The 21,946-nt window shown below is 45.5% G+C and overlaps 1 protein-coding gene across 11 annotated transcripts in view; it reads left to right on the top strand.

Annotated features, from left to right (window-relative positions):
- PC (pyruvate carboxylase) overlaps positions 1 to 21,946 on the top strand; it is a 264,778-nt gene that overhangs the window by 88,321 nt on the left and 154,511 nt on the right. For all 11 annotated transcript variants that reach the window (XM_081841739.1, XM_081841734.1, XM_081841735.1 and 8 more), the window contains one exon: positions 8,258 to 8,376. In XM_081841739.1, coding sequence (XP_081697865.1) covers positions 8,258 to 8,376 — 119 coding nt within the window. The remainder of the gene's footprint in view (positions 1 to 8,257; positions 8,377 to 21,946) is intronic.

The following is a 21,946-nucleotide window of genomic DNA, read 5'->3' as shown; positions in this document are numbered from 1 at the left end:
TCTCAGCTGGCAAAAGATCTTTGCTGGCCTGAATGTAAGAGAGCCTTGCAGGATCAGACCAAAGATCCATCGGAGTCCAGCTTCACGCAGTGGCCAACCAGATACTTCTTGGAAGCCTGTCACACCCTCCTGTGCCCAAGCGCACCAGTTTAGGAGCAAGAGTGTCCTTTAATTCAGATCACCAATCCCCTTTTGCTTGGAACTCACTGGAACTGAGTTCCGACACCTCTCAGATGAGTGCCATTGCCATTATAAGAGAACAAGGGGGCATTCATGGTGAGTTCCAGCACCTCTTGGATCAGGTCCATGGCCCATCTAGTCAGAGATCCTCTTCTCACAGCGGCCAACCAGATTCCTCTTCTGGGAAACTTGCTAGCAGGATTGAAGCACAAGAGTTCTCTCCCCTGCTGTGGTTTCTAGCAACTGGCATTCAGAAACATTGCTGCCGCCAGCTGTCTAACTGCTTATATTCTGCTGCCACCCTATAGATGCTGCTTTATCTGACCAACTTTGTCACAGCCTTGATAGCTTGGCCAAAGATGAGACGTGCTTTGAACAAATCTGTATCATTATATTAACGGCTGAATACAGTATGTGTTTGCTTTCAATAACAGGGTTTGGGTACTTTTTATTTCATAGCATGTGCTTATGAGTCTAGTCCTAATGCAGACCCTAATCCTGTCCTATCCCCTATTCCTCAGCACCCACACCAGCCAGCTACTCTTCTCCTTCGCTCTCCAATATCTAACTGCCACTTTCCCTCAAACACACCTGTTCTAACTGCCACGTTCCCAGTCAATCAGCACAGGACACACATCAGCGGTGGACTCATAATCTGGTGAACCGGGTTCGCTTCCCTGCTCCTCCACATGCAGCTGCTGGGTGACCTTGGGCTACTCACACTTCTCTGAAGTCTCTCAGCCCCACTCACCTCACAGAGTGTTTGTTGTGGGGGAGGAAGGGAAAGGAGATTGTTAGATTCCTTTGAGACTCCTTAAGGGGAGTGAAAGGTGGGATATCAAGTCCAAACTCCTCCTCCTCCTCCTCCTCCTCCTCCTCCTCCTCCTTCCTAGCTAGATGACCCAAAAGTCCCAACAAGTCTGTCCCAACAAGTTTCCAAGTGGACGCTGAAGATAGGCCTGTTCTCTGCCACACGAATGGAGTAGACTTCTGATGGGGCACTCCTGCTTTGTTCTGCTTACACTGACTTCTATTGTTGTGCTAGGTTGACTGTTTTATTGCATTTTCTAAGTTTCAGGTGCTGGTATGCCTCAAAAGTGTTTAGTACTGTCAGGGCTGCCTCTAGGTCCCAGCTCACAGAGGACCAACGCCAGGCTGATATTATGTACAAAAGTCTTTATTGAAGTATAATTTCCATTTTAAAGCCAGAGCGTGCAACCCTACGTCTAGACTCTAGATAGGCGAAGTCCCCTCTGAGTCACTGCCCCTTCCGCACCAGTTTAAGATCCTAGCCCGGCTCCACCTCCTGCGCTGTTCCTTCCTCCTCTGGGTCCTTCTGCCCCCTGGGGTTTCCTCCCTCCTGGACTCTTCTGACGCTGACCCCCCTGAGTCTTGCCCTTCCTTCCGGCAGGCTTTGGGACCTGGCTCCCTATCCGGGCTACCTGCTGTGTCGCTCGCCTGTACATTTGAACTTGGCGCGCGCGCCTAGCCGGTGACTTTCCTCTTGACCGTTTCCCCGCTCTCCGATGGAGGCGTGGCCAATCCTGACTCATCTCCTCCGTCTGGTGGTGGGAAGACTGGTCCCGATGCCTGGGACTCCTCCCCCCCACTACGCTCCGGTGGGGACGCTGGTCCTGATTTCCAACTGCTGCTCAGGGAGTCCCCGCTGGCCCCTTCCTTCTGGGGTTTCCCCCTTGGCACCTCCCTTCTGGCCATCGGCGCTCCTCTCTGTGAATCTTCCGATTCGCTGGAGAGACTCGTGGACTCTCTCTGACCACTGTCACTGCCTACACCCCCCTCGTATTCCTCCTCCTCACTCTCCATTTGCTCCTTCTCCTGTGTCTCTGCTCCTGAACCCCTGACAAGTACTGTTATTGTATGCTATGTTTGCTGCCTTGCAACACTGCCCTCCTATAAAGTAGCATAAAAGTCCACTAAATAAATTGGCTTGCCCTTGCAGGGCTGCTGTAAGGATGGTGGAACTGATGTGCCAGCAAAACTATATGGGAAAGGGTTGCACAGATTCCTAATTTGGGCTTTTTCAGTTCTCCTCTCTGTTCGGGCCAGGCTGTTGCCACAGCCTCCCTGCCTTTTCGATGCCCTTCGCCTCTTGCTCATCCTTGTGTGTGGATTCTGCGTGCATTCCCTGAGCCTCTCTGCTAAATATTTGATCTGACAGCAGATCGCTCTGGTCTGTGGGTTTAATGGTGCGTAGCCTGGCGCCTCGGTATTTACTGAAGGGACCGAGGCGAGGGAGAGGGGCGCCATCCTCAGCTTGCTGCATCTTGCCAGGCATAAAGGATGAACGTGGGGCTAGTACTTGGGAATTATCCTTCCCGTCTCCCCCGCCCTCTGTTTGCGAAAACTGCTTCAGCTTCCGCTACCCCGCCATCGCCGTCCGTGCGTTCAGCTGCGCTCGCTCCAGAGGAGAGCAATCTATCCCTGGGAAGAAAACCTTGAATCTTTAATTACTTGACTACTCAGACAGGAGAAATAAATCACTAGCACTTGGCCTTGGTTCCCTGAGTTTCTGTGGCCTCCAACGTGCGGGGAGCAAAAGTTGATGAAAGTGGGACTCCCTGCCCTGGCAGCATCTGGGCTTCTTGCTTCTGGGAGAACTGGGCCCTCTTCTGCTCTTGCCGCAGCTCTCAGTGGAGGATGAAGAACTCAAGTTTGGAGGACTCGGTTTCTGCCAAACTCTTTATTGCTGACATCAGTACGGTACAGAAAGAGATTCAGAAGCAATGCAGGTGGTGTGGCTGTATAAGCCATGGGTAGGCAAACTAAGGCCTGGGGGCCAGATCCGGCCCAATCACCTTCTAAGTCCGGCCCGCAGACGGTCTGGGAATCAGCATGTTTTTACATTAGTAGAATGTGTCCTTTTATTTAAAATGCATCTCTGGGTTATTTGTGGGGCATAGGAATTTGTCCCCCCCCCCCCCGCCAAAAAAATATAGTCCAGCCCCCACAAGGTCTGAGGGACAGTGGACCGGCCCCCTGCTGAAAAAGTTTGCTGACCCCAGCTCTAAGCTATTGATCCAAGAAGTGACATGTCCCTGTGGGTCCCCTTATGTGGGAATGGGGTGTGCACAATTTCAACATGGCAAGCAGGGTGTCCTTTAGGCTGGGCAGTCAAATGGGAACTGCTTCTGGAGGACTGGGCCTGAGCTGTCTTTCAGCTCCTGCTCTGGTGTCTCTAGAACTGGGATGACGGAGGAGGCAACAGTGGTGGCTACGAACCATACTGAGCAGCAGACTGCTTCTGAGAAGGTGGGCTCGGGGCATGTTCCGTTGATGCCAGAGGGCTGCCAGGATCAGCGGTGAAGCTGGCATGGGAGCTGGAAGTGAAGGAGGCGCAGTGTACCTGAATGACACAAGAAGGGGCAGAATGGAGTGCTTGGAGGCTACACTGCTGGGACCCTCCCTTGGATGTGACTCCTGGCATGAGGCCCTGTCCCTACTCTCTGTGCCAGAGGTCATCAACAAGTACCTACTGCCGCCCACATCCTGATCTGATCAACTCTACCACAGTGCCTCTTCAGGACTCATGACTTCTCCTCTGCCAGAGGACCCTGGCTTGCAGCAGCTGCGTGTAGGAAAACCAAACAAATTTCTTGCTGGGAGTCATTAGGAATTGAATCAGCAGACCAAACCTGCCAATATCGTCATGCAGTTTTACAAATATATGGTGCAAATATTGGAAAACTAATAAACATTTATTTTTAAAAAATACAAATCTATTGTGCAGCCACACATGGAGTACTGTGTACAGTTCTGGTTGCTCAGAAAAGTAACTAGAGTTCAGAAATGAGGAAAGGGCTAGGGCAAGCCCCCTATGAGGAAAGTTTACAGCATTTGTGACTTCTTAGTTTGGGGAGGGAAGTCCAATAAGAGGGGATGTGTGCTGTACATGTACCTGTGGAGAAAGTGGGTAGGGAGCTGTTCTTCTCTCGTAATACCAAAACCCAATGAAGATCTCCAACAAAGCTGAATGAGAAAGATTCAGAACAGAGAGGACAGATTCCTTCTCACAGTGCTTAGTTAAAGTACAGAATTTGCAACCACAACCAGTAGGAGTGGCAATCAACTGGGATTGCTTTAGAAGAGGACTAGGTGGCAATATCTCCAGAGCTATCCACATCAATGCAGTTTGAGCCCTTCACCAAATCAGGCAAATTAGGCAAAGTCACACCCAATCCATGTTTCAGTCCACCATCTTGATTCAAAATGGTATTCGACACCCAAACGTAGACAAAGACCATCTCCTCTGCCTTGGGAACCTTGTGCATCCAAACCAATAGAGAATGGATGGGCAGACAGACCGTTTTCCACAATCTATAGTAGATTAGACAAATGCATGGAGGACACCAGTGTCTCCTAGTTGCATTGGCTATGTAGTGCCTCTGAATCCCAAGTTGCTGGGAATCCCAAGCGGGGAGAGTGCTGCTCTTGTGCTCAGGACATCTGCTTAGCCCTTATACATATGGGCTTCCCAGAAGGGGTATCTCATTGCAAGGGGTTGGACTATATGATCCCCAGGATACCCTTCCAGTTCTACAGTTCTATGATCTGGTTAACATCTGTGTGAATAGGATGCTGGGTGAGATGGACCTTTGGCCTGATCCAGCAGGGCTATTACAATGGTACCTTGGTTCTCAAACTTAATCCGTTCCAGAAGTCCGTTCGAAAACCAAAGCATTCCAAAACCCAGGGCGCACTTCTCCATAGAAAGTAATCCAAAAGGGATTAATCCGGTCCAGACTTTTAAAAACAACCCCTAAAACAGCAATTTAGCATGAATTTTACTATCTAACAAGACCATTGATCCATAAAATGAAAGCAATAAACAATGTACTGCAGCCACACAATCAATCAATCAATCAATCAATCAGTAGCTGAACTGGGTTCCACACAGTCACAAAAACAAAACAAAAAAGCTGCAAAAACGCAATATAAATAGCAAAAACAGACAGACCTCAGTGTAACACTCAAAACGGAAGTGTGGCACTCAGATCGGAAGCATAACACTCAAAATGGAGTACATTCCGCTTCCGAAAAAGGTTTGCAAACTGGAACACTTATTTTCGGTTTGCAGCGTTTGGGTTCCAAGTTGTTCGAGTACCAAGGCGTTTAAGAACCAAGGTACCACTGTACCTCCCTATGCTTCAGGCAGGCTGTTGGCCTGGCCTGTGAGTTTTCACAGTCCTCTTTGACCAAGAGCCGCACTGTGTAAGATTGCAAAGAGGTTCATTTCCCAAGATTACCTGCAGAGAAGGGAGTGAATTTCAGCAATGTAGCACCCCACAGATCCTTTGGGCTCCCTCCTATCAGCCCCAGCCTGCATAGTCAGGTTGGTCCTGAGCATGAAGAGATTGAGGATGGCTGGCCTAGGGCACACCTGGCACTCTTAGCGCCACCAGGATGAACCACAAGACAAGCCAGCTGTCCTTATGGGCAGTTGGTCTGTCATGTTGGATCTTCTCATCAGGGAACCCTGGAATGTCTTCTGAAGAGCCACAGGGATCACCATAAGCCAGTTTGAAAAGCCACTGTAATCCAAAGAGCCCTAAGACCTCCTAGGGCACCCTTTCCCCAACTTGGTGACCCACAGATGTTTGGGACCATAACTCCCATCAGCCCCAGTAAGCATGGCCATTTAGGTTATGACAGGCACTTCCCCTGGCCAACACGGCTGCGCTGGCTGAGGCTGGTGGGAATTGGAGTCCCAAACATAAGCCCAGCCCTGTGGAATGCTCTTCCAACAGAGGATCAGCAGACACCTTCCATATTAACCTTCAAACCTTTGCTGAAAACTTTATTATGCCACCAGGCATATGCAGACAATCAAGGTAAGCACTTTCTGTAATAGTTAGCTGGTGATCTGTTTAAAACAACAATGTCATTTTTATTGTCTTAGTATAATTGTTGTAAACAGCTTTTATTTTTATTTTAATGAAATTGCAATATACAGGTATTCTAATAAATCAGTGAACAAGTGAAGGGCACCAGCTTGGGGAAAGCTGTTTCCAGGGTTTTGCCTTGTGCTTTGGATGGCTGTCAGATGAATAAATCTTTTGAACATTCACACATGTGCCAAGTTAGGTGGTTGAAGATTTGCATAGCTATCTGATGAGTAGTTCTCATCAGAAACTGGGGAGGAAATATTTGGAATGTCTGCTCTCCGACATTGTTTTCTGATCGCTCAGCAGAAAAAAGAAAATGTGTTTTTGCCAGCAGAAAGAGAGAGAGAGAAATATAACTGGGGGAAAGTCGCACTGTTTGCCTTTGCAGTGGCGTTTGCTTGCCAAAAGTATTTCTCAGCAGTTCGTGCCGTGAATTGTTTTGACGACGTGTGGCTGTGCATTTTATGATACTTACGTCTGTTTCTGTAAGCCAGACTTCGGCTGTGATCTGTAGCTGGAACGAAAGCGAGGCAGCCACTTGACTTCAGCCGTCTCATCTTCCTTCCATTTCTGTGCCAAGAACATACAAATTGTGGCATGGGGTGGGGGAGAGAAAATGCTGATTAATAAAAGACCGCTCTGTTTGCATGCTTCATTGTGACCCATGTGACTAATACAACACTTAACACTGCTCTTCTTTCGATCCTGCAGCAGAAACCACATTAACTCCAGATGATAGGGCTCTGCTTTTGAAAGTGCCAAAAAGGTCTCCAAGTGTCTTGAAAGCTACCCCCCATATAAACCACATTCATCTTCTAGTGCCCTGTGCACTCAAAATCTATGCATTTATAATTGTATTGTAATACAAGAAGATATTTAGGACACAGGATATATCCTAGTAACCGGGGGGGTGGTATTATTATTATTATTATTATTATTATTATTATTATTATTATTACTTATTGTGTTTATATCCTACCTTTTCCCTAAGGAGCTCAAAGTAGGATACAGGGTTCTCCCCCTCATCCTTTAATTCCCCACAACAACCCTGCGAGGCAGGTTAGGCTGAGAGGCAGTAACTGCTCCAAGGTCACCCAGAGAGCTTCATGATGATTGAGTGGGGATTTGAACCCTGGCCAGCCAGGTCCTAATCCGATGCTCTAACCACTACACCACACCACTGGTGGCTCTGACGAACCAGTGCATGAAGCTGCCTTTTACTGAATCAGATCGTTGACCCACTTAGCCCAGTATTTAAATCATTTCTGAAAGTTGTTAGTTCACATTGCATTTTGACACCTCTTAAGAACTTGCAACCAAATGTGTCATGACAGTTCCTGGCATCAAGGAGCAGCCTTTCATCTGTGCTTGGATACACTTGGGTACCATGTTGGATTAAGATGGCAGACAAGATCTTTCAAAGCTGATTTCAAAACTGCACTGATCGTTTGGTTCCTTAGAACAATGCCAAGTGTGAGTCTGTAGAGTTGTCCAGTAATGCAGTCTTCAGTGAATTAGGCAGGAAATTTTGTCCATCCCAGATCCTGGAGAAACAGTGATTGAACCTGAGACCTTCTGCATACAAGACTTAGTTTCTACCCAGAATTGAGGTCCCTATTGTTACCTGTGTCAGGGTTAGTGCTGTGAGTATATCACTGTAGCCTTGTTACGTCCCACCCGCTTCTCCAGCTTTGGGAAGAACTGTTTTGGCTTTGGCTCATGGGAGTGGAAGTCCAAACCATCTGAGGGGCACCATGTTAGCAAGTACTGGTCTATTCTGTCTTAAGTGATCACTGAATTTCAGAGCCTTTGTTGGCTTGTGTGAGGCCTCTGGACTTCTGTATGCATAGCCATTCCACATTTGTAGGAAACTGATCTTTGAGTGTGGCAGCCCCTACCCTTTAGAACCCCTTGCCTTTTGATAGCAGGCAAACACCTCCACTGTATTATTTTTTGGCACCTGCAAAAAACATTTTTGTTTAGACAAACCTATCCAGGTAATGTAGAATGTTGATGCGTGTTTTAATTTGTTTCTTGTTTTTCCTTTTTTTGCAAACTGCCATGAGTGGGTTTTTTCGTTTTGTTTTTGCTTTTACAATCAAGTGGTGTATACATTTCATGAACCAAATAAAATACGTTCATCCTGGAGTCAACCTGCTGCTTTCCTCTTGCAGGTGGGATATGAGAATGCTGGCACGGTGGAGTTTCTGGTGGACAAGCAAGGCAAGCATTACTTCATTGAGGTCAACTCCCGGCTTCAAGTGGAGCACACAGTGACTGAAGAGATCACAGAGTAAGTGACGCCCCCTGATGGGCTGATGCAAACAGGCGCCCAACATTCCGTCACACTCTGGGGTGACCAAGAGACCCAGAAGGCCAGGACGAGGCTGTGCCAGTAAGGAACGCGCTGGAAGAATCAGGAAGAACTGGAATTAGGAGATGAGGTGCGGGGCTGAAAGCAGGGGGGAGAAAAAGAAGGGTCTGTGTTATCTGGAGAACCACCAAATCTCATTGGCCAGCCTAGCCATTTGAGACTACAAATCCCACCAGCCCCAGCCAGCACGGTTATTTGATTCTGGGGCTGATGGGAATTGGACTGCAAAATATCTGGAGGACACCAGGCTGGGGAATGGTGGCCCTGAGTCTCCTTCACAAAGTAGTATGAGCTGACTATGCATTATCCTCCATCCCTCCATATTGGTTTCCCCCTCTTTAGAAATTGCTGCAGGTTTGCTGCTTTGCCTGGGGGAGAGGGCCAGAGGGAGAGGGTGTTTGTTGCCGCTGCAGTTTTTCCCCAGTGTCGACTGCCAAAACAGTTACAGCCCAACCTGGATGGCCCTGCAAATATTAGCATGTTTTTACAGTCTTGTCATGCCGTGCTTGGTAATAAATGTTAGGTCTTTATTGCTGTCATTATCAATTAGGCACGTATTGGGAAATCAAGGGGGCCTGAGTAGCGGTTTGTTTCCAGCGGAGTTAATGGTGCAGCGGATTCTTGACAACGCCGGACACGTACAACAAATGTGAAATATGGCTCTGGTTATTAGTGGGATGAAGCGCCTGGGTTGATTCAGGTGGATTTGGATAGCTATGATCGTGAGCGCTGCAAAACGGTCCAAGGATTCTCGTGTTTCCAGAGACAGGGAGAGCATCCTGCTGGCGGCAGGATGCACAGATGAAGAAGATTGGAGGTCAAAGGCTCAGGCAATTTGGCTCATCCAAATGAGCCAGATATCTAAAGAGGCCCCCATACAGGGCCGGCTCTATAATGAGACAAGGTGAGGTAGGTGCTTCAGCGGCAGAATGGGAGGGGTGGCAGATTTGGCTCAGGACCCTAGTTTGCTTATCTTGCTGGAGAGGCAGTCTGGCACTCCAAAAGCAGTCGCTAAACAACCCCACGCCTGATTTCCCTGGCTCCTTTTGCCTAGTGGTAGATCTAGCTCTGCTTCCTACAACCTCTTGCTCCCGGTGCAGGGGTGTGTGGAGCTGCTGGTGTGTTCTCCTGAACTTCAAATAAACCGAGCATGTGCTGTAGGACACTCTTGGCTTTTCTTCCTTCTCCCTGCCATGTGCTTGTGCAAATGGCATTCTTGTGCAATGTTTCTGGGTGGCACAAAATAGTGCCTCGCTCTGGCTGGCTGCTGCCAGGGCTAGGGGAAGCCAGATGGGCAACGTGGAATTACAGCAGAGGCTGCTGGATATGCACATCTTGGTGGCTGAGTGCAGGCTCCACCATTGCCCTCACGCCCCACCCAGTCCTATGGCTCAAGCAGCGTCGGTGAGGGTTCATGGGACATAAAATCCTGTTATTTTGTTTGTTTTGTAGGAGGGATACATGGTGGTGGGAGGAGCCATTTTTTGGTTCGCCTCAGGCAGCAAAATGTCTTGGACAGAGGTTTCCTTGCGGGTGGGAAGGGGTTCCTTGCCGCTCCCCATGACAACTAAAAGTCAGATAAATCGTACCCCAGTGAGGTAGAGAAAGATTGAAAAGCTAGGCAAACTGAGAACTCAAGCAGGTTTCTAAAATCCATTGAGATTGCAGAATTACACTTTCCTTGGCGCAGAATTGAGACAACCTCTCACTGAATTTTAGGGGTGTAACTTGGATACCACATGGGCCCCAGTATAGGATGCAATCTGGGGTACTTGCCAGAACAAAAGCCAGCAGACGCTCTCCAGCATTAAGGCTTTTTGGATTTTCAAGGAGTCACTCCCAAAATCTGAGTGGTGGGGAGGATCCCAGGAAGTAGGACCCTTGCAGAGCATTTGCCAATATTCCAACTGAGTGGAATTCCTGAGTGGGATAATCATAATATTATTATTATAATTTATTATTTATATGCCACCCATCTGACTGGGTAGCCCCAGCCACTCTGGGAGGCTCCCAACAAAAATACTAAAAACACAATACAACATCACAGCTGGTTTAATGCATCTCCCCCCAACCCCCCTGAATCAGTGCACTCTAGTTTTACTTGGTGTCTTTGAAGTCTGCTCTTGGGACTATCGTGCCTAAAAGATATAAGACTTGATTCATCTATGCTAGTTGTTGCTGGCAGCAGGGAACCTCGGGCGGAGCCAGGAGCAGTCCTTTGACCGTGCATGCCAGTTAGATGTGTGTTATGCATACCTATTGTTCTGTATATCCAAGTACCTTGGTGTTGGGGCAAATGCATTTTATAAAATAAATAATTGCATTTTTACATCATCATCATCATCATCATCATTATTATTATTATTATTATTATTATTATTATTATTATTATTATTATAGCAGGAATAGGGATAGGGCAGCATCTTCTCTTTGCTGGAGTTCTTATCCTACGGATAGCTCAGTTGGTTAGAGTGTGGTGCTGATAATGGCAAGGTTGCAGGTTCAATCCCCGTATGGGACAGCTTCGTATTCAGGTTGGACCAGATGATCCTCAGGGTCTCCTTCCAACTCTATGATCTCTCATTCTGCATCTCAGCAATCCAGATTCTACACTGAGAAAAGGCAGCTTCTGTGGCCAGTATAAATGGTGCAAATTGAACACTTTGCATTATTCCTGGTTTTGGAAGTCAAATAGGACAGAGCTGAGGAAAGGAAGGGAGCATCACCCCCAGTCACTGGGAAACCTTATTCCCATCCAGCCCCAGAAATATCACCAGGCGTAACCTACCCACTTTCAAGGGTATCTTTTTGGCAATGAGGACTAGAAGCTTAAAAACAAAAGCTTGAGTTTCTCAAGGAGCTAAATCCTGTGCTTGATTGCACATTCTATAGCTTTAGGTGTGCACAGCTGCACAAGACCCTTCTGGAAAGCAGCCAGCCTTCAAATCCCACCTGTGAGGTTTTCCCATTGAGCAGGGACATCCAGTTGCCTTTATTGTGGGGCTAGGTGTGAATTGGGTGTGCTTGCAAGCAGAAGGGGCAGAATCTCTGACAATGGTCACTTAGGCCTTTTCTTGCTCGTTCTGTGGAGCAGGTGCTGCTTCGCATTCTGGTCCTGTGCAGAGCTTGGCATGAGAGTCTCAGGTGGGGGTGGGCAAGAAGATTTAATTATGAAATGATAAATTGCTTTCCCTTTGTGGACCGACTGTGATGTTCAAAACATATGCTGGGTTCCTTATATGCCGCCTGCCCTCATTTGCTGAGGGGATTCATTGGGAACGAGTGTCTGCAGATCTCTCCTCTGTATACCTTGGCGTGGATCAGGGAGGGATTGAGATACCATGACCCAGGGACCTTGTAGTGTGTGCGTCTGAGGGCCAGGATGATGTCCAGGCTACTTTCTCATGGGCGGGCAAGGACTCTATTCTGGGACCTCCATGGGCAAAGGAATACAGGCCCACACTGGACAAAGTACTTTGACTCGGATTTTGGTTTCTAGTAAAACCATTAATGCTCAAATCAGTATGCTACATAAGCAAGGCATGGGCCACTGGACCGGCAGGTGCATGGCTAGCAAACTAAGATCTTAATCCAGTGGTTGAAGCACACCCTGGACTCCCAAGATTGCGGGAAGGGTGTTTCCAGCTACCCCAACCCTGCCTTTGGGTACCCTGTAAGAATCTGCTGCAGGAGAGGGACTGTAAGCAACATGGGAGGGGTGTTTCTAGGACCAAGGTAAAATGGATCCAGCAGTGTTCGTCTTTTTAAAAAAATTGTTTTTATTAAAGATTTTCTTGAATTACAAAAGTACATACAGTGTCTGTTTATCGTTCATAGAATCTTTTCTACAGATCTGTTATATCCGATGTGAGACACTAATATTATAGACAGTATAAGGTTGGGGAAGAAGCAAGGGAGTGAGAAGAGGGTTAGTAAATTTGCATTCTTTTACATAGTGTATGTGCAAGGGTTTTGTGTCAGTACCATGTGAGTAGGTTCTCTTTCTGTTCATTTGTTAGTTTTCACTGGTGGTGAGAGAGGTTGGGGGGGCCCAGGGCTAACTTCAGTTGGCTGCAGTGAACTTTGTGTGTGTGGGGGGGGGTGTTGTTAGGTCAAGTTAGCCATATCAATTTGTATGCTGTATGTTTTTTTTTGTCTTGTCTTGTCTTGTTTTTTTATTTTTGTCTCATTGGGCTGTGTATGTAAAGGAGGGGAGCCACACTGGGATCAAGGTGTCCTCTTTTGTTTGTCCCTATGCTAGTTTCAGTTAGTTGGTTAGCTGTTCTAGTAGGGCTGTTTCCCATATGGTTTGCTATCAATGGTCCATGTTCACTCCTGACAGATCCCTCCAGTGTCTAGTTATGATGTTCCTGGCTGCTGAGAGTAGGCAGCTTATGAGTGTTCTTTTCCCCCCATAGACAGGCAAACAAACAATAATTGTCCCCCCCCCAACAAAAATACATACATCCCCAAAATTAATGACCAAGAAAAAAAGAAAGAATAATATTAGTACCCCATGTGGCTTCCCTCATCCAATACTCATCATCCCTTAAACTTTAAATTCTTATTTACATTGCATCTTATACATCTCACCTTTAATGTTCTGAATGTATTAGTTTTTCCTAGGTCAGCTTTACAAACTTAATCTAAACATAGCAACATGTTTTCCTTAGAGCAGCGTTTACTCATATACTTTTCAAAGCTTATGAGGGTTCTTATGTTGATGCCATAGCAGGATCCCTTGGAGCTGTCCAAGGTCCTGTATCCTCCTCTTTGCTTGTGACTCAGCACAGCCAGCTTCTCCTGTGAACATCCAGCAACCACAGAACTGTATTGGAGAGTGGCTTGTTTTAATGATATGCCCAATGCCTTTGTTCATAGGCTGAAGACCCACCTCTTTACCCAGGACTTTGACATGAGAGAAAAGGGAGAGGGAGGGAGAGGACCCACCCTATTCTAATTTGTTTCAAACTGTTTTTAATATTGTATTTTTAAATTGCTGTGGCCTGCCCTGGGACCTTACGTTGAAGGGCAAGTCATAAATCAGTGGGTTGTGGTGGTGCTGGTGGCGCTGTTTTGGGGGCACCTAAGAAACATGGACTGTGTTATTTTAAATTGGATGGTGGTGCTGCGGGAAGTGGAAACAAAACACAAACAAAAAGCCCCCATTCACACTGGCATGATTAGCGGCAAAATATATGTTGATTAATTCTTAATTATTTGCTGTGAGGTTTTGTTTGTGTTCTGTCAGTTTCCTCCTTGTTTTACCTCCTTCGGCCCAGGTGGTGGTATTGTTGTGGAATTTCTTCCCCATCTGTGAACAAAGGTTCACAGAGGAAAATAAACATATGTGTGCACAATGACAAAATGAAAATGCAACTACAGAATTAAAACAGGACACACAAGATGTAACAACAAAGGTAAAATGAAACATTTTTATTTTGCTCAGTAACAAAATTAAAATGCAACGACAGCGTGAAAACAGAATGCTCAAGCTAAGAAGAGCAGAGGAAATTTAAAAACCATGAAAAATCAAGTGGAATAAAAAATAAAAATGGGCCTAGCAGTTGTTGGATGGTGGTAGAACTTTAAAACTACAAGGATTGCAGCAAGCATTTTTGAGGGGGCTATTAACCCCTTCCTCCCATGCTGTAGTCCTGACCAAAATAGCTCCCCTGAAGCTACTGTTTGCACTGAAGAGAGTTGTGTGTGTTCCCACCTTCCCCTCTTAAGAGGAAGGATTTTCATTAGGACTACAGCAGGGCAGCCAAGTCTTAACTGCTTCCTTTCCACCTACTGCAATCCCAATAGTTAAATTTGCTCACCCAGCAGGCGCTACTTAATTTTTAAAACAACAAGAACAACAGTTGTGCATGCTAAATGCAAAATATGCATTAAATGTCACGGTTGGCTTTGTCACGAGCTGTGCAGAGCTGTTGAGTTTGCTCTTGGCTTGACAGGCTCTGATGCAGGAGGAGGAAGAGGAGGAAGCACAAAGGAGGGGGCTGAATTGGTGAGAACTGGGACTGGAGGATGAGGGGAGCTCCTCTTTCTGCACTGACTTCATTTGCTTCATTTTGCTTAGAAAGGGGGAGCAGGGACCTTACTGTGGAGCAGGAGCCTCGCTGGAGTCTGCGGAGAGCTTGGAGTAGCCAAGGGGTGTGTGTGTGTGTGGCAGGGGTAGAACTGGACATGGCAGTGACTGAACAGGAGCCTGAACAGGAGGGTGCAGTCTTGTTGCCTTGCACCAGATGCCACATTTGCAGATGGGAGCAGAGACACCCGTCCTGACAGAGCACGTGCTTGCGATTCTCCATTTATTTCACAAAATTTGCCAACTGCTGGGAGCCAGAAGCTGGGAGAGGGCTGCTGTTGCGCCCAGGACCTACTTTGGGGCTTCCCATTGGGGCTTCTGGTTGGCCACGGGGAGAACAGGGTGCTGAATTAGATGGGCCTTTGACTTGGCCAAGGCTCTCCTGGTGTTCTTACAATAGAGGATGCAGCCACTGGGACTTTTAAGTTTAGAGAAAGGCAAATAACAGGTGATATGATAAAGGTTTATAAAATTATGCATGGCATGGAGAAAATAGATAGAGAAAGGTCTTTCTCTCCCTCTCATCACACTAGAACTCCTGGACATCCACTGAGGCTGCATGTTGGAAGATTCAGGGCAGATAAAAGAAAGGACTTCACACAGCACATAGTTAAGTGGCCCTCGCAATAAGCTGACAGAGCTATTTATATGCAGCGCCACTCCTGCGTGGGGACAGCTGGCTCCGAACTTCAAAGGCCTTTACCTTTGGAACTCACTCCAGCAAGAGGCAGTGATGGCCACCAACCTAGATAACTTGGAAAAGAGGATCGGGTATATTCATGGAGGAAAAGGCTACCAATGGCTACTAGCTACTATAACTATGCTCTGTCTCCACATTCAGAGGCATTTATGCTTCTGAATACCAGTTGCTAGAAGCCATACAAGGGTGCGGGTGGCACTGTGGTCTAAACCACTGAGCCTCTTGGGCTTGCTGATCAGAAGGTTGGCAGTTTGAATCCCCGTGACGGGGTGAGCTCCCGTTGCTCAGTCCCAGCTAGCAGTTCAAAAGCACACCAAAAAGTGCAAGTAGATAAATAGTTACCACTCCGGCGGGAAGGTAAACAGCGTTTCCGTGCGCTGCTCTGGTTTCGCCAGAAGTGGCTTAGTCATGCTGGCCACATGACCCGGAAAAACTGTCTGCAGACAAACGCCGGCTCCCTCGGCCTGTAAAGCAAAATGAGCACCACAATCCCAGAGTTATCTGTGACTGGACTTAACTGTCAGTGGTCCTTTAGAAGCCCCAGGAGGGGAGAGGGCTCTTGTACTCTAAAAACAGGATGCTGGACTAGATGGGCCATTGGCCAGATCCAGGGGGCTTGTCTGATGTTCTTATAATATGGGCAGGCAGTTGGCACATCCAGACTTCACGGGGCACACGGAGTGATTAAGGCATTGGAGCTATTTTGAATGGAGTGTACGGCATGTGGGGTCCTGGTGCCCCTTGTCACAGCAGACTTTTTTAAAGGAGCTTCTCTGTTTCCTTCCTGCCACTCCCATTCCCACTCTGTACTCTCTCCCACCCCGGGAAATGGCATGCAAATGGCCTTTTGAGGGTTGAGACTCCGCGTTAGCAATTTTGGGAGTAATGAGTAATGTAATGAGAAATCGTGTCTCTTAATTTCCCGCACAGTAAGAGTCAAGAGGGAGGGTCACGGCCCCCGGTGCAAGAGAGTGCGCTGCCTCGCTGGCTGAGGCGGCTGCCGTCCTCCGCGCGAGGTTTATGAGCGGTTAACAGGAGTTCGGCAGGCGTGTTGCTAATGGCCTTTGAAGTTCGGAGCCGGCTGTCCCTGCGCAGGAGCGGCGCTGCATATAAATAGCTCTGCCAGCTCATTGCGAGGGCCACTTTAATATTTCACTGCTCGAATACGATTTGCGAGCAGAGAGAAAGAGAGCGTTGGGAGGGATCACGGAATGAGATGAGGAATGCAGAACCCAGGTGGAGAGACAAGGCTTTGTGGCGATGAGAGGCTGGGCTCTTGCATGGAAGAGAGAAATGTGGCCCACCTGGCACATCATCCTCTGGCAGGCACCTTGCGTGGCACAGCTGCGTGTGGAACCGTTCTACACACTGAGGAGCGTGTGCAATTTCTCTTGCAGGTGGGGCTGTCTGGGTGGCGTCTCCTGGGTCTGCTACTGTGCCCTGAAAGCCAGCACTGCTGGGGAGGGGGGGACCTGTGTCCCTGCAGAAGGACATAAGAACCTGCTGGATCAGGCCAGTCGACCTCCTAGTGCAGCATCCTGTTCTTGCAGCAGCCAACAAGATGTCCCAGGGGGGAGCCTGAAAACAGGATTTGAGCGCAAGAGCCCTCTCCTCTCCTGTGACTTCTTGCAACTGGTATTCAGAAGCACTGCTGCCTCCAAATGTGGAGGCAGAGCTAGCAGCCCTTGCTAGCCTTCTCCACAAGTTAATCCTCTTTTCAAACAATCTAGGTTGGTGGCCATCACTGTCTCCTGCAGGAGGGAGTTCCATAGTGTAATCGCACTGCATTAAGCACTTTCTTTTATCTGACCTGAATCAGCTTCGTTGGATGTCCACAAGTTCTAGTGTTAACATGTGGGGGAGAAAAACCTTTTCTCTGTCAGCTCTCTCCATGCCGTGGCCCAAGTTGATCATGGGAGCTGTAGTCCAAAAACATCCACAGGGCTGTCCTTGCAGTGTCATGTACTGGTTAAAGCAGAGATCAACCTGATGCTCATGGGGTGAATTGGGCCAGTCATTCCTTCTCTTTCTGCCTCAGCCATCCTACCTCAGAGGGTTGTTGTAAGGATCACAGGTGGGAGGGGACAGACTGCAGGAGCATAGGGGGGTAGCAGAGAATGAACGCATGGCCTGCTCTGCTCTACTGGAGGAAAAGATGGGTGAAAATGTCGTAAACAAATGAATAGATCCAAAATCTGCATTAAGGCCCTTCTTGGAAAGTCTGTGCAGAATGAATTATGGAAATGGAGCACATTTGCATGCATTGTGTATATATATATATTTTTTTATATAAATATTTATTAAAATTTTTAAATATCAATGCACAAATAATAAACAGTCTTACTTCTGTCACTAACATAATTTCATCACTTCTTTGGACTCCCTCACGTCTCCCGCTCCCATTTACATCGTTAAAAGTTTTTTCCAGACAAATTATCAACTTGTTTACAATCTCATGTCCACTCATTCAAATATAATCTAGCACTTCTTCCAAAAATTTTTATATTTTCTTTAGTCTCACTTATCATCAAATTTAAATCTAATTTAGTGGTGGCCAATTTTTTATAATCTAGCATCCTTCTTAACATTCAACCAAATTACAATGTTTTTGTAGATACATCTTGAATTTCTTCCAGTCTTCCTCCATCTTCTCTTCTCCCAGATCACGGATTCTGCCAGTCATCTCGGCCAGTTGCATATAGTCCATCAGCTGCATCTGCCACTCTTCCAGTGTGGGTAGATCTTGAGTTTTCCAGTTTTTTGCGATGAGTATCCTTGCTGCCGTTGTTGCATACATAAAGAATGTTCGGTCCTTCTTTAACACCTTCTGGTCGACAATACCCAGAAGGAAGGCCTCTGGTTTCTTAGTGAAGGTATATTTAAATACCTTTTTCAGCTCATTATATATCATTTCCCAGAAGACCTTCACCCTAGGGCATGTCCACCAGAGGTGAAAGAATGTTCCTTCATTTTCTTTACATTTCCAACATTTATTATCAGACGAATGGTATATTTTGGCGAGTTTAACTGGGGTCATGTACCATCTATATATCATTTTCATTACATTTTCCTTCAGAGCATTACATGCGGTGAAGTTCAGCCCAGTGGTCCACAACCTTTCCCAGTCCTCAAACATAATGTTATGCCCAATGTCCTGTGCCCACTTTATCATAGCTGATTTAACCATTTCGTCTTGTGTATTCCATTCTAACAGCAAGTTATACATTCTAGATAGTACCTTAGTCTTTGGTTCTAACAATTCTGTTTCTAACTTCGATTTCTCCACCTGGAACCCTAACTTTTTGTCATTTTTAAAAACTTCTTTAATCTGAGCATAATGTAACCAGTCTCGCACCTTATCCTTCATTTTCTCCAAACTCTGCAATTTCCAATTGTCTCCATCTTTTTCTAATATTTCCCAATATTTTGGCCATTTGGCCTCCATATTGGGTCTTTTTCGGGCCTTAGCTTCCAGAGGTGAAAGCCACCTTGGAGTTTTATTTTCCAATAAGTCTTTGTATTTTGTCCAGACGTTAAACACTGCTTTCCTGACAATATGGTTCTTAAAGGCCTTATTGATCTTAACTTTGTCATACCATAAGTATGCATGCCAACCAAAAGCATTGTTAAAACCTTCCAGGTCCAGTACGTCAGTGTCTTCGAGAAGTAGCCAGTCTTTTAGCCAGCAGAAAGCTGCGGCTTCATAGTACAACTTTAAGTCTGGCAGGGCAAAGCCCCCTCTTTCTTTCGCATCTGTTAATATCTTAAACTTAATTCTGGGCTTTTTGCCCTGCCAGACAAATTTAGATATATCTTTCTGCCACTTCCGGAAGCACTCCGTTTTGTCCACAATCTGTAGTGTTTGAAACAAAAATAACATTTTTGGAAATACATTCATCTTAATAGCAGCAATTCGGCCTAACAAAGAAAGCTTCAATTTTGTCCAGCTATCCAAGTCTCTCTTAATTTCAGACCAACATTTTTCTTTCTTTTTTTTTAAAAAATATCTTTATTAGACAGTTTTTCTTTATAAAAAAAATACACATATCAAAAAAAAAAAAATACACACACCAAAAAGCAAAAAGGAAAAAAGAAAAGAAACTTAAACAGACTTATACAAACTTGTACAAACAAACAGTACAAACAGTAGACCTCCATCCACTCGATTTAGGGTTATGTAATCTTGTATAGTTTCTGCAGTTATTCTAACAATAGCTCTAAACGTCGCAGGTATTAATTATCGTCTGCTGTTAAATTATTAATTCCCAAATTAGTCTCAATATAACTTAAAAATTTAGTCCATTCACCTTTTATTTTTGCCAAATTATGATGCCTAATTCTTTGTGTTAATCTCGCTAATTCTATGTATTGAAACAACCTCACCTGCCAGTCTCCAATCGTAGGTATATTAGGCGATTTCCATTTTTGCGCTATTAAAACCCTCGCCGCTGCTGTGGCATATTGGAAAAAAGTTTGGTCTGTACTTTTTATCTCTTCTCCGATCATACCTAAAAGGAACGCCTCAGGTATTTTGGGGAAATTGTACTTCAAGATTTTCTTCAGCTCCTCATAAATTTGTCCCCAGAATTTCTTCACCACTTCACAAGTCCACCAAATGTGGAAGAAGGTCCCTACCTTATCTTTGCATCTCCAGCAGGTATTGTCTACAGATCTGTACATCTTCCCCAGTTTTACCGGGGTCAAGTACCATCGGTACATCATTTTCTCTAAATTTTCCCGCAGGGCTGCACATGCTGTAAACCTCATACCTTTTTTCCAAAGTATTTGCCATTTATTATACTCTACATTATGCCCAAGATCTCTATCCCATTTAACCATCACACTCTTCACCTCTTCCTCTTTGGTGTCCCATTCCAGTAACTGTTTGTACATTTTAGAGAGGAGTTTATTATTGCCTTCTAAGATTTCCACCTGGAATCTCGATTTTTTTCACTCATCCCCAGTTTCTTATGTTCACCCCACAGTGCATTAATTTGGTGAAAGTGTAGCCACTCCTTAATCTTACCTTTCATCTCGCCATATGACCTCATCTTCCACCCTTCTTCTGTTTTAACTAAAAGATCCTCATACGTCCACCTTTCACCTGTCATATTTAATTTTTTTATTTTAATAATATCAACTGGAGAAAGCCACCAGGGGGTACCTTTTTCAATCAGCTTTTTATTCCTGTTCCAGACTTCAAGTAACGGGCCTCTAATTATGTGGTTGGAAAAGCCTCTGTGAACTCTACCTTTATCCTGCCACAAGTAGGCATGCCAACCAAACCTAATATTAAAGCCTTCTAGGTCTAATAAATCCGTGTTTCTTAGAATGGCCCAGTCCTTTATCCAGCATAGGCAAGCTGCCTCATAATAAAGCCTTATATTCGGAACTGCGAAACCACCTCTCTCTCTTGAGTCTGTAAGATATTTAAACTTAACTCTAGCTCTCTTCCCCTGCCAAATAAACTTGGCCAAAATTTTTTGCCAGTTCTTAAAACATGTAGTACCTTTGATTACTGGAATATTCTGAAATAGAAATAGCAGTCTTGGGAGAATACACATCTTAATCGTTGCCATCCTCCCTGTCCATGATAGTTTCAGCCTATGCCATGTATCCAGGTCTTTCTTAATTTCTTGCCATACCTTATTGTAATTATCCTCCATTAAATTTATGTTTTTCGGGGATAGCCAAATTCCCAGATATTTAACTTTATTCACAGCTTTAATGCCAATCTTTTGCTCCAATCGTTTTTTATCTTGGTCCTCCAAATTCTTTGTTAAAATTTTTGTTTTCTTCCTATTTAATTTAAATCCTGACAGTTTACCAAAATCTTCTAAAAGTTCTACTACTCTACTGGCACTATCCACAGGGTTTTCTAGGGACAAGACCAAGTCATCGGCGTAAGCCTTTAGTTTGTATTCCTTCTCCCCGATATTTATCCCTCTTACATTAGGTGTCTCCCTTATTTTGTTTGCAATTACTTCCAAGACCATGATAAATAACAGGGGTGACAGAGGGCAGCCCTGTCTTGTACCCTTCATGATCTTGAAGGACTTGGATAAATTATTATTAATAATCAATCTAGCCTGTTGTCCTGAGTATATTGCCTTGATGCCTTCCATATATGGACCTTCTATTCCTGCTCTTTCCAAACATTGTAATAAAAATTCCCAGGAGACGTTATCGAAGGCCTTCTCTGCGTCAATGAAAATCAAAGCTGCCGGGATGTCTGTCCTCATATCCAAATATTCAATAATATTTAATATATGACGGACGTTATCTTTCTGTTGCCTATTAGGGAGGAATCCCGCTTGGTCTTTATGAATATATTTCTTTAGATACTTCTTAAGTCTATTTGCCATGATATCTGTGAAGATTTTATAATCGCTATTAAGCAGTGAAATTGGCCTATAATTTTTTATATCTGTTTTTTCAGTTTCTGTTTTTGGTATTAAAGTTATATAAGCCTCTTTCCAAGAATCGGGGATCCTCCCTCCTTGGATAATATTATTAATAACGTCCGTAAGCACCGGCGCTAAGTATTCCCCTAACACTTTATAATATTTTGAGGACAGACCATCCGGCCCAGGGGCCTTTCCGGTCTTCATCCTACTAATAGCCTCCTTGATCTCGTCTACCGTGATCTTCTTGTTCAATTGTACACTATCCTCTTCTGTTAGGTATTTCCCTCC

This window comes from Podarcis erhardii (genome assembly GCF_964252035.2).
Source record: "Podarcis erhardii genome assembly, chromosome: 15".
Lineage (NCBI taxonomy): Eukaryota > Metazoa > Chordata > Lepidosauria > Squamata > Lacertidae > Podarcis > Podarcis erhardii.
Note: the sequence above shows the minus strand (reverse complement) of the source record. Positions and strands in the feature narration are given on the sequence as shown.